This window comes from Glycine max, chromosome 14, assembly GCF_000004515.6.
Source record: "Glycine max cultivar Williams 82 chromosome 14, Glycine_max_v4.0, whole genome shotgun sequence".
NCBI lineage: Eukaryota > Viridiplantae > Streptophyta > Magnoliopsida > Fabales > Fabaceae > Glycine > Glycine max.
In genome coordinates, this window is record NC_038250.2 from 40,199,877 (window position 1) to 40,213,464 (window position 13,588).

The 13,588-nt window shown below is 34.6% G+C and overlaps 1 protein-coding gene and 1 long non-coding RNA gene across 2 annotated transcripts; one reads left to right on the top strand and one right to left on the bottom strand.

The window, feature by feature from the left end:
* Window positions 1-1,143: 1,143 nt before the first annotated feature.
* Window positions 1,144-7,921, top strand: LOC100813669 (putative aminoacrylate hydrolase RutD). Its single transcript, XM_003544713.5, has 11 exons — window positions 1,144-2,220; window positions 2,318-2,492; window positions 2,603-2,685; window positions 3,015-3,115; window positions 3,588-3,683; window positions 4,025-4,078; window positions 5,318-5,466; window positions 5,674-5,791; window positions 5,916-6,003; window positions 7,194-7,418; window positions 7,525-7,921. The coding sequence occupies exons 1-10, from the start codon at window positions 2,097-2,099 to the stop codon at window positions 7,400-7,402; spliced, it is 1,197 nt and encodes a 398-aa protein (XP_003544761.1). The 5' UTR covers window positions 1,144-2,096; the 3' UTR covers window positions 7,403-7,418; window positions 7,525-7,921.
* LOC102669685 (uncharacterized) lies at window positions 3,400-9,689 on the bottom strand. Its single transcript, XR_005888181.1, has 2 exons — window positions 9,314-9,689; window positions 3,400-3,802 (listed from the first exon to the last, which is right to left on the bottom strand). It is a non-coding gene; the product is annotated as an uncharacterized lncRNA (long non-coding RNA).
* Between the last annotated feature and the right edge of the window lie 3,899 nt (window positions 9,690-13,588).

Genomic DNA, 13,588 nt, shown 5'->3' on the forward strand with positions numbered 1-13,588 from the left:
GAATCCTCATCTTGTGCCAATTGAGCCTCATCTGCATTTCTTGAAACCCTTTTATTTCTGCATTCATCTGCAAAATGTCCCCATTTCTAACAGTTATAACACTGAATTCCTTTCTTGTTGAATTTCTTCTTGCCCACTTTGTGATTCCCTTCACTTTTCTTGTCAGTTTCTTCATTCTGGTTATGATTTCCAGAACTGCTGGAGCCTTCACTTGACCCCTTCCACTTATTGTTCTTCCACTTTTCCTTTCCCTTCTTATTCTTGCCACCATCATAGTTGTTCCCTTTGGTTGTTTGGGCTTGCATAGCTTGCTCAGCTGATCTTTGTGAATTTCTTTCATTGAGCCTCATCTCTTGAGCTTCAAGAATTCCTTCCAGTTTTTCAATCTTCATTTCTTCAAGATTCTGGCCTTGCTCAATTGCCACCACTATATGATCAAATCTTGGTGTCAAGGTTCTCAATACCTTGTCAATGATCCCCAAGTCTGATTGCTTGTCACCATAAGCATTCATTTGATTTGTAATTGCCAAAATTCGAGAAAAGAACTCACCTTGCATAGCTTTCTTGATCACTCATTTGTAGAAGTTCATACTACCTTCTCAAGGTCTGCAACTTCACCTTCTTGAGTTTGCTATCCCCTGCACAGGATTTCTCTAGAGTATCCCATGCCTTCTTTGCAGTATCAGCAGATCTAATTTTCTGAAAATTATCTACATCTACACACTGATGAATAATGAACAACGCCTTTGCATCTCTTTTCATCAAATCACGGTGAGCCACCTTCTGTGCATCAGTTGGGTTCCTATCAAGTTCTTGAACCCCTTCTTGCACCACTTCTGTCACATCTTGAAATCGGAAAATTACCTTCATCTGAGCACACCAATCATCATAGTTCTTGCCTTTGAGAACAGGCATAGATGCTGGAAAATTTCCATTCGAGGAAGCCATCTCAATTTCAGTATCCAAGGATCTTGAACCTCTGCTCTGAATACCAGTTGTTGGAACAAAGAAGCTCTTCATACACACTCACACAATGCACTCACTCACTCTATGTTAGAGAATAAGAGAAGATGAAAGAATTGATTGAGAAAAAGTAGAGGGAACTTAAAATTCTGAATAAAACTTCTGCACTCTCATCTTTCTCATTCATGATCACTATTATTTTTATACACATTACACATGTAACTACAACAACCTTCATAGCAATCAAACTAACTAACTCCTAACTCTTAACTAACTGAATTACAGCATACATCAGCAGTCTCAGCAATGGCAGCAATTGCCAACGATCGTTGAACCACCAAAGATCCCTTTCAATTTAGTGTTTCCACCATTGAGAACACAAATTGGGATTTAGAGAAACCCTCCTTCCAGCTCCAAATGTTTGGTGGAGGAGGGAAGACCCATTCCGAAGGTTAGGAATTGGTTTAAATCTAAGATTCAACACACGTTGATAGTGAGTCTTCGGTGCAGTGGTGTTCGAGTACCTAAAAAAACTCCGATGCCCAAGTCAGCGAAAGAACTATATGAGTTAAAGCTTATCACACCAGAAGACCACTTTTACACTAGGATTTGGACAAGAAAACCAATTAGTTTGTTAGAGTCACACAGCTTGTACGACTTATATAGGGATCACGTGTTTTGCATGATCTCGCTTGTCGGTGTACATTTGGCTGTCGGGATTGGCACCACGAAGGTGCTCTTTAAGTCGGGGTCAAAACTTTGCTATGGTTTTCCTTAACAAACTGAAGGTTCTTTAATTTCGGTTGTAATAGGCTAGCGCAATATCCAGAACTATATAGTAAATAGAACAAATTTGAAAAAAAAAACTAAAGAAATTAAATTAGAATAATCATACTAAAAAGAAAAGAAGCACGCTTCGCAGGAAAAAAAAAAAAGTGCTTCTGATCTCAATTTTGGAGTTGGCATGTTAAGTTTGACACCATCCCCGTCCGCGTCGAGTCGAGACAAACCGACCGGTCGACGTGGCATCAACCACTTCTTATCCGCCACGTGCTCCCAAACTCCTATAACAACCCCCCAATAAAACACCATCTATTTTTCACCCTCTCTCTCTCTCTCCCTACTTCGCAACGATGCCGTTTTGCAACGTCGGAACGCAGCTACCCTCCCCCGTCGCCGACGTGCCCCTCAACAATGACATCAAGATATTCTACAGAACTTACGGTGGCGGTCCAACCAAAGTGCTCCTCATCATAGGTCCTTCATTTTTACTTTTTTTTTTTTTTATGAATTTATTTATTTCTTGTAGCTGCGAAAGTTTTGCTGATTTTGTGGAGATTGAACCAACGTTCAGGATTGGCCGCGACGCACGAAGCGTGGGGCCCACAAATCAAGGGCTTGACTGGAGCAACCGTCCCCGACGACGTCGTTTGGAGCGAAGAAGAAGGCAATGGTGGCATCCATGTATGCGCGTTTGACAATCGCGGCGTCGGTCGCAGCTCCGTGCCTGTCGAAAAATCTGAATTCTCGTGAGTTGCTTTCTTCAAGCGACCCTGCGTTTTGAGATATTCTGCTTCGCGTCTTTTGGAAATTGAAATTTTATTGGCTAGTTTTAACGCGCGGTGGTTGTTGGGTGCAGAACCAAGATCATGGCGAAGGATGCAATTGCTTTGTTAGATCATCTAGGTTGGAAAAAAGCCCATGTTTTTGGGCACTCGATGGGTGAGTGCCGAGTTTGTTATTTTAGCCACCTGACATATTTATATCCTATTTGCATAAACCTCTCGACAAGGACTTGAAGGGGAAATAAATAAGAAGGTAAAATGAATAGAGCTTCTCTATGAGTTAAAATTAACTTATGCATATGTTAGATTTATTTTTTGAGATATTGAACGAGGGAGCCTCTATAAAAGTTATAGTTTGCAATTTGATTTTAATTTACAAAAGAAGCTTAATTCATTTTACCTTGTCTAAATAAGTGCTTATCGAGAAGTTTATTCAAACATGGCCTTAGGGTAGTTTAATTTAACTAACTTTCACTGCAAAAACAGGAGCCATGATAGCTTGTAAAGTAGCAGCAATGGTTCCTGATCGAGTCCTTTCCTTGGCATTGCTCAACGTGACGGGTGGAGGTTTTCAATGTTTTCCAAAGGTATTATTGTATTTTTCTTATCATCTTTTGGGAAACCTCCAATTAGTGGAGGAAGGCACTTTTGTTTTACTGTTTTCAGACATGACTGAATTTCAGTGAACATTGTACTGCGGCATCAGAAAACTAAGGTGGCTGGTTGGGAAACATCCTCAATCTCTGCTTGCACCCATTACCGATTGTATCTTAAATATCTACTGTTTATCTCTTGTCATCTTTAACAATTGAAAGAAAAGAGTTGAACAACTATAATAAATTTCCATGAGGTTGCACTGGTACAAAGGAAAAAAAGAAATGTATCTGCAATCTTATAATTTTTCACATTCTTAATGTATGAGAAAACAGAAATGTATGTGGAGTGAGATATATAATGTCTGATCCATGTTTACACTAGTTTCAAGTTTTAGGCACCATGAAGTTGGACACAGTACCTCAAATCTCTATAAGGGTGGCTTACTCGTTTTATTTTTTGCAGTTGGACCAACAAACGATCTCTGTTGCTTACCGATTCTTGAAAGCAAAGACACCTGAACAAAGGGCTGCTGTTGACTTGGACACCCATTACTCTCAAGTAAGAAGAACTTCTTGCTTTTGTTCATTATTTCTTGTTAACCAATAACAAGTTGTCTTCCTAACCTCTCTCCCCAACTTTTTCATTCCTTCGATTCCACATAGTGCATTGAGCCACAACTATAACAAAAGTAAGTGTGGATTTTAAAAATTGAATAACTCGGTATATATTATAATCATATCAAGCATCTGGCTCTTGTCATGAATATTAACATTGAGCGGAAGGTTATCTATTTCTTGTCTTGTAAAAACTGTGATTTACAGTTACTGATAGCCCAGAAATTTATGTTCATTCTGTCCTTGGGATGAATCTTAAAGATAAGTTTTATATATGGCATGCAGGAATATCTTGAGGAATACGTTGGAACAGATAAGAGGAGAGCCATCTTATATCAGGTGCAGTATACTAAATAAGCTTATCTTAATTAAGTAGATGTTGCTAAGTCTGCTTGGAGTTTATTACTTTGTGCTGTAGCTTTGTTTTTGTTTCTATAGTTAACCAGCAATATATCAGATGCATTTATAAGACAAGCGAAACTTACACCAGTGTTGCACATCCCTGTAATTAAATAATCCAAAAACATATTCTACCAAGAGTAAAAATGCATATACCAGCATCAAAGTTTTACATTTCAAAACCTTTTCATTTAATGTTTGCCATGCTTCACTGAGAATTTCTAAGATTAAAAGTAGGACTACACAGATTCAATGATTATTTTTATTGTGTGTAATTTAAGGAATTTTGGATTGAGAATAAGGTAAGGGAAGATTTTGGGAGATTTCTTGTAGAAGGAAAGCAAAATAATGACTATTGAGGAATTTTCAGTTAACTATTCATAATTCTCTGGCGTTCACCTTTCTAATTTTTCTCAATTTGGGGAATTTTGGAGGAGAAATTAATAATTTCGAACCTATTGATATTCATATCAATAATCAATCTATATCTGTATAGTAAATTGACTCGAATTAAAAAAATATCATTTAGAATTCTTTAATTATTCAATCTATAAATATTGACTTGAGTTCAATATATGCCTGTATTATCATATAAGCCAGCCAAAATCTAGTTAAATGAGTTTTACCCACTCATAGATTCAAGATAAGTACATTGTTCACTAACCCCATACCCATTCTTTAAGGAATACATTGACAAGTAACTCAACTCATTTGCATCATTCAGTTGAAATCTAGTTTTATTCCTATTTTTAGGCCCAAACCCACATTCTAAGATGGTATCAGAGTCTATCCTAGATCCATTAAAAAAAAGACTGTGTGTGAGGTGGTGTATTGGAAAAAATTCAAGTCTCACATTGACTAGAGAAAGTGCCAAGATAGAGTATATAAGTGGGAGGTAACCCTCACCCTATGCGTTAGCTTTTGGGGTTGAGTTATGCCCAAACCCACATTCTAAGAATAATTAATCATTGGCTTTTGTTAGTTAACCCTTTGTTTCCTTTACCGTGTTTTATTTTTAACATCCTAATAAGGGGAAGGAAAGTCAGAATTTAGTTACTCCCCTTCTCTTTCATTTCTCTCAACCCTCCCACACCCTATACCTAGTCAGCATGCTGTTCTTCATAAGTATTTGAAATCTTTTTCTTTATATTACTAATTCACCGCCACGGCCTCTTTCAGCAATATGTTAAAGGTATATCAACAACTGGGATGCAATCTAACTATGGTTTCGATGGTCAACTCAATGCATGTTGGGCACATAAAATGACTGAAACAGAGATTGAGGTGATCAAATCTGCAGGCTTTCTTGTTTCAGTCATCCATGGCAGGTTTGTATCGTGTTAGGAAACATTTATGTAATGCTGCTTCATAGGAATGCCACTTTCAAATATAAATGGAACTTGACCCCAACGCTCCCATGCACAGCTCATAAAGGCACAGAAAGAAAATTATGCGTGAAATTGAAAACACTTTACAGGGACTCAAGTTATGCATTTTGTAGTTTTACCTAGATATTGAGACATCTCCATGTTCAGGCATGATATAATTGCTCAGATATATTATGCAAAAAGACTTGCTGAGAAGCTTCATCCAGTGGCTAGAATGGTAGATCTTCATGGAGGTCATTTAGTAAGTCATGAGCGGTCTGAAGAGGTATAATTTGCATATATGTAATATATGCTTGATAATTCGAGTTAATAGCACACAGGCAATTTGCATCCTGTACTTTGCCTCTCAGGATGCATTGGTTATGGACTAAAGCATTTCACAAATTCAGGTTAATCAAGCACTATTTGACTTGATCAAGGCATCAAAAGTGAATATGAGCCCACATGATTGGACTAATTTGCCAAAGAAAGAGTCTTGTAAGTATTCCCCATTGAATGTTTTAGATTTTCTTGCACTTGGCAATTCAGCATGAGCTCACACTACTCATGCCATGACTGTTTTCTGTAGCTTGGTGGGCTGCCAATGCGTGGTAATAATCTCTAAGCTCCAAGCAGAGACATACCCACATTGGTGGATAAGGGCAGTGTCCCCACTCAAATTTACTACTACCATACATGATTTGCTATTTTTTACCTGAGCCTAAGAAGGTTTTCCCCGAAACAAGGTTCCTGGGTAAATTCCAATTTTTACTAACCACAGCCAATTCCTGTCTTCAGGAGTCCACCCTACTCCTCCCTTCTCAGTAGCAACTAGCAAAACCCAATTTCATTCATTAGTGTTAACTGATAATTGGTTCTGTACATGGTCAGATGATTTATTTATCACCCAACAGCCCCAAGTCTTCCCAAAGCACAGGGACATGTTTCATCAGTGCATAACCAGTCCTAGATGGACTTACTGGTGAATTCCTAAGAGAAGAACTAGCTCTGATACACAGCAAAACAAAAATGATAGTCAAATTAACATTGTTTTCCATGAAAAACCTGCAAGAGATATCACTACTTGAAAATACCAAAAAAGTTACCAGGCATGTTGACCAAAAGGTTTTCCCCATTAGGCCACTACCCAATATATATCCAGATCTGTCACTGGCTCCCAATGAGTAAACACATGGTCTTGTATCATATGCTTCCTTATTTGAAATATAATACATCGATTAATTCTAACTGCATTGCAGGCCCATGATTAAGTAAGTGTTTATTAGAACGGGCTGCAGTTGGTTGGGTCTAGTTAGGAGTTTTCTGTTATAGATTGTAGTTACTAACTACCTATAAAGGGGAATAACTATATACTATTTAAACCTATAAAAGGGGACTTTGAAGAATTAGAAAATTGTGGGGAGTGGATCCAGACCTCTTAAACCTCTGGAGCAATGTATCATTTTCATAGGGAGATATTCCCTGTTATTCATTCAATAAAATTTCAATTTCCTCACTGTTTTTTATGCTGGTTTGGTCACTATATATTCTTATGAATCTAAGATTATGGGATTGAGGTTGCAATTACCTATCTGGATGATATTGGAGATTAGAAGATGTGCCACTCGAGACAGTCATTAGGTGCACATGTTTTCTTATAAGATCTACTATATACTGATCATGTGCAGGGTGGAAAGAGAAAAGGGTTTTGATCAGAACAAACATTCAGGCCGGAAGCAATGTCTCCCTTAACTGCTGCATGTTAGAAAAACTGCATCTCTTCCTATTATACCTCTTTGGTCTTCTTGTTTTAGCATTTGAATATGGAAGAAAGCTTCTAGGAAGCTTAAAACCAGCTCAAGCTGGAGGTTCCCCCTCATATATTGAAAGTCAATAACTCCTTTTGTTAATAGGTAGGTAACTATGATTATTTTCTTTTCTGCATTATAATAATTGATTTGATTACTTTCCTTATAAAGATTTGTTGAGGCTGGAATCCTTAACTCCTACTCATTTCAGGTGTGTATTGTGTAATTTGATAAACCCTCAAACTCAATGATAAAGATTACACGAAACTGAGTCTCATGCATGCGGCAATGTTGACTTCGTTTTCTCAGCTGGTAACTGGGGTTTCTCTCAAGCAGCCAGAAAGCAAGAGAGAATCCTTGATTTGTGCTACTTGAGGCTTGCTTGACACTAAAATATCCCTTTATTGACAAGATGAATTCCATGTGCTCCATGTAGCCTTCAAAGCGGGACAGAAGAGAGGATGGATGATCCTCTTTCCTTTATGTACTGTTATATGTTTCATTAGAATGCAACTCTAGAAATCCTGGTCCATGCCACATTTTTTTTGTACATGATGTTTAATAAGTATTTAGAAATAAAAACTATCAAAACCAAATCACAGGAAAAACGTTTAACATGATTCTGCATGCTTGTCTATATCAGCAGATGATTTAAATGAATCACAGGATTTTCTAATTATCGGGCTTCCTAGCAAACCTCTCATCCTTTTCATAATTGTTCAAAATATTTGCACCCTTTGTTTTCCTAGCAAGCCAGGTTTCATAATGGCGGGTTCTGCTTAGTGGTTAAATGTATTTGCTTGTGTTAAGTCTTGTGTATGGCTTTTGCTTAATGGTTAAGCTTGTGCCCGTCAGCTTTGATTGACTTAGTCACTGTCTACCTTTTAGCTATGTATTTCCCAGCACGTTTTCTTGTATTTTGCTTTGATTTGATATTTGTATTGTCCATTCCAAATTGGAAGTGTTGAAAACACACTATTAGATATATGATATTAGTGTAGTTAATAAATAAGGAAGTGGGACAAGTCTAACAAGTTTAGATTTGGGATATCAAATCGGGATTACGAAACGGCCGGAAAAAAAGTAACTGTCACGTACAAGACTTTTCATTAAGAATAAATTAAAAGTTAAAACACAAGCATAGCAAGAAACTGTTTGTCTCAATAAAAAAAAGCAAGAAACTGTCTATGAATAGTAAAGTAATCTGCATATTTTTAATGGTTATGCACAAAGTAAATTTCATTCGTATATTTCCAATAGAGATAAATAGATTAATGGGTTGATTTTATCTAGCTATTATTATTTAGCTCAATTTATGCCAACAATCTAATTGGCATCCCTAAAATTGCCGAACAATCAAGTCATAACATAGCTTTAATTAATTGAAATTGACATGACCATTATGAACAACTCAATCTTAGACGGAAAAGCATAAATTTTAAAGACATAGAAGTTGAGGTTATTTGAGACGGCGAAAAAAATTATCTAATCCACAACAAAGATTTAAGCAAAGCCAACGAGAAAAAAATAATGTTATTTTCACGTTGTCTCGTATTTAAGCCTGAATTTGGCCTATTAAAAATAATAAAGAAAATATGTAAAGTGAAAAAAAAAATGAGTACCATTTTTTGGGTGTACAAAATACAAATAATGGAAATAAGAACTTGTACTCACTCACTACCTATACTCTTACTACTAGGCCGACCACATTGGTTTATAAAAGAATATGATTCTTTCATTTGAATTAAAATACTTCATATTCTTTTGTTTTCCTAAACTTACACATGTGCTGAAAAAATAGATGACAAAAACAAATAAATGCTTCCCTAACTCATTCCAACTTTCAGATCAGAACTCCTGAAGAAAAAGAAAAAAAAAAACAGATTTTCACATCGTACCATACATATCAATTAGGAATTTGCATCATAGTGAAATAACTTGTTATGTCTAAATATATTTTGAGAGGTTTTATTCATCCCCATTGGTGAGAGCAAACGTACCTGGCTTGGTTTGGTCTCTGAGATAGTGGATGAGGAGCCTCGAAAAAACAAGTTCGCAGGCTCAAGAAAGGGGAGAGAGAGCAATTACGCAGAGAATATGGGTAAATGCCCAATAATATACCTCGACTTTCTAGGAATGTTTGGAAGCTCAATGCAAATATTCCGCTGGAATATCCCTATATGCTCAGTCCCGTGAAATTCTAATAAAGCTAAAGGGGGGTCCCAACGTGTTCCAGCTAGCCAATGTCACAGTAACAAATAGCAACTTAATGCGTCTTTGGACTTTTAATAGTATGATTAAATTATTTTGCAACTCTATGAATTCTTTAATAATTTTTAATTAGATTTTTTTTATTCTTTTATTGAATTTTTGAACTTTATGTATTTCCAATAGGTTCTTTGGTCTAAGGTTAATTTTGACAATATATTTCAGTTAGTTTAAAGTTTTTTTTATTAGCTGAAAAATTTGTTTGAATCTTCGGTAAATAAACTTTTCTTAGTAGTTTTTTAATATCTTTAATATTTTTTGAAATATTATTTGAAGTAACCTTAATATATTTATCTAATTTTCTTATTATCTTTTTTAAATAAATCATGATTATATTATTTTTTTGTCATTTTACACTTTTGAGTTACGCCAATCGTTAATTTTATCAAACACTTACAATTTAATATGGTAATGATAATTGTTTTTCACACATTTTGTGAGCAATAAGCTTTTCTTTAGAAATTTTGTTCATTATTGTGGTTTTTGTTAATAATTTGTATAAACTAGTTGTAGAAACTTAAAAAGATAGTTTTTTATATTTTTGTATACATTTTGAACAAGAGTAGGTTTTGATCATCAAAGATTGAAGAACTATAGAGATGATCTCCTAATAGCAAGATGTGTTTTAACCATATTGAAACAGGACCCTTGATCAACTCGAAATAATGAAGATTCATTGAAGTGAAGCTAAGCCTCACCACAATGATTCTATAAAGCTAAAGACATTGGAGTTAACAGGAACTCGCCCCAATGAATAAAGTTCAATGCCATGAAGATCAAGTGTAGAGTCCTTAATTCATAAGTTTAATTTCGGTGCAATGATAAGTTATGTAATCTCGACTCTATTTAAAGAGCTTGTAACATCATTTATGATAAGAGCATGGAAACTAGATGGACCGCCTTGAAGATTTTAGACTTAGAAATTAATTTAGTTTTCTTTTAGAGAAGGATATCGATGCCACACTCAAGAGATAAGTTAGAAGATAAGTGATAAGTTATACATTTGATAACCACAAGTTGCCTTGATAAGATCAAATTCAATTCTTTACCCCAAAGAACCAAGGGAAACTCTAGCAAAGGGAGAAAACTCAACCTTTCATTCAAACTCAATTTGCTTAAAGTTACAAAGTTTATCCTATTTATAGGCTAGGATTTCCTCTAAATATCCACTAGAAATCAATTCCTACTAAGAACTAAATTTCACTTACATTTATTTCTCACTAGGAATAAAAACCCCACTAACCAATATAATGACTTAGGAAGCCTAAAAAACATAAAAACTGACCAAAACCATATCATGAATCGTCTAAAGTTATTACTAGGTAAATAAATATGAAAATTCATAGGAAAATTAGAAAATGGACCTTAATTAGTTCTTTAGCCAAAAATCTATGTAATCCATCCAAATAAACTCCAACCCATAGTTGCATGTTGAGTATAAACACTTAGGCTCATTGTGCTCTTCAAATTATTGTCTTTGATGAATTTATCATCAAGTTTTAGAAATGACACAATTCATGCTTTGTGAACTTGCATCACTAAGCTTTGGAATGTCTTCTTGATTCTTTTAGGTCTTGCTTTAGACGTTGGGTCTTTCATCCATTGCAAAAGATACTTGAAGTAATTGAACCTTTGCAAGATCATATCAATTTGTAAAGAATTTTGGTTCATTTGTGAATTCTAAGAAATAGAATCTCAAACTCTCTCTTTTCCTCCATTGTTGCTCTTTTGAAGTTTTATTTGAATCATTCATGATCCAAATGAGCTAAGGGGAGGTGTATTGATTGAGATTTTAAAAGACTATTTTGGCATAAAAAGTTGTTTATGACTAGGATTTTAAAAGACTTTTGTAGAAATCTTATGATTTATTAGACTTTTTTAAAAGACTTTTATGATTAAGGTTTTGCACTTTGAATTTTAATGCATTTGTATAGTATGATTTTAGAATATTTGAAAAAACTTTATAGATTTATAAGAATTAAAATGACTCCATAATCTTTTAGAAAACATTCAAAATTATAACCAAAACAAGTTTAAAGAGGACCAATTTACTTATGCACAACATGTACAAAATTGACTTGTCAAAAATTACATATAAATTGTCTCTTGTATAGTCTACAAGAAATATGATCTATATAGACTAAAAAATTGCAATAACCCCCCAAAAAACCAAATTCCAACATGTTCATCAAAAAGCCATACTCATAATTCCACCCTTTCCAACAAAATCCTTTCATAAATCGTAACTCTTTCTACGTAAGAAAGACCAAACAAATATTTAAAAGAACAAATTCCTATTTATAATCTTTCTGTGTTGTTTTGTAGTTTGTATTATTTGTAACCAATTGTCACTGACCAATGAATATGGACTATCATATAACTTGATTGATTGCCCACCAAGTGTTTGATGAAGGATCCTATTATAATGCCACAAACCAAAACCAAATTTCCACTACTTTCAAAAATATGATTTTTGTTATACGAAGAGGGAAGGGATGGTGTGTGATGGGAGAATGAAAGAAGGAATGATTTGTAATAAGAGAAAGAAAAGTTTCACAAAATGTCCAGGGTTTAGGTGAGATTGTTTGATGAGTGTGGTATTTATATACATCATGCTAAACAGTCACATAAAATTCATTAAAATCCCTCATAAAAAAACAATTCATCAAAATTTGTATATTTTTTAATACCAGAGGACGTTTTTTGAAGTTGTAAAAAATCTTAGTTGAATACTACCGAATTTTGTTGTACTCTTTAAAAAATCCAAGTAGTCTTGATTGAATATCATGAGAATTTTTTATATAATTTAAAAGTCTTGTTTGAATACCAAAATACTTTTTTATCATAAAAAGTATTTTAAAATCCTATAAAATCCTAATCCAATACACCCCCTAAATTTCACAGTTGCTAAGTGATTGAAGTATAATTCAAGTATGTAACATCTGTTTTCTAATCAATTCTTGTAGTTAATATGATCCTATTTCAATTCTACGCTTAAAGGCATGTTAGGAGTGATCAACCTAGCTTTTAGGGATTTGGATTGTGTGGAAATAGGTTCAAATCCTAGATGTGAATTGAAATTGTACAAGACTTTAAAGCCAGGAATGGGTCAATTACTTGAATTGGTAGAGCTTGACTGATCTAAATCTAACTTTCTAAGTCTAAATCACCTAAGGAATTAAGAATTTGGCTTGGAACTCAAGGATTAATTGCTAAGGAATTAGGATTAGTCATTATAGTTTGGATCTTGATTGCATTGAACTAGGAGATTGATTAGGAATGAGTTTCATATGAAGAATTTTATGGATTTCATCTCAACAACACTTTAATCTATTTGATTTCATTTTCAATCCAAAAATTATGTTTGAAAACCAAAAACAATTTAGTTTTGCTATAGCGAGTTGATGCCTTAGTATAGTGAAACACTTTTTTTTTCTTCTTCTAAAAACTGAAACTCGTCACATTCACCACAATGAATTGACAATTCACTTCAGCGCATGCTTGTAAAAATTTATTGATTCCCTCTATGTTTCACATAGTCTCTATGGATATGATAGTTCTTATACTTACTATTTCTTTCTTCAAATTAGACTAGGTTCACTTGCCTATTATGTCGAAGCACAACAAGAAACTAGTGCTGTTGCCGAAGACTTGTGTCTCAACATTTGGGCAATTGACACATTTTGATATTTTGAACTATTTTCACTTAGAATAATTTAGTTTCAGTTTTGATTTTTTTAACTAACTTGTTTCCTAGTTCCTTTTGTTAACTTATGTTTTTCATTCTTTATTCCTTGTTTTTCACTTTGTTTTGTTGTTATCTTGTTCTAACTAAAACGAAAAAAGAAAGAAGAATGTTCTTTTCTTTTGAATCTATGCATGTGGAGTGACCACAACCTACCTATTGTGATTTTTGTGGAGGTAAACATGTAACTAGTGATTGTCATGTGTACTCCATGAAACATTCTTGATGGGAGCAAGAGGTGCACCCTCACAATGAACTTGAA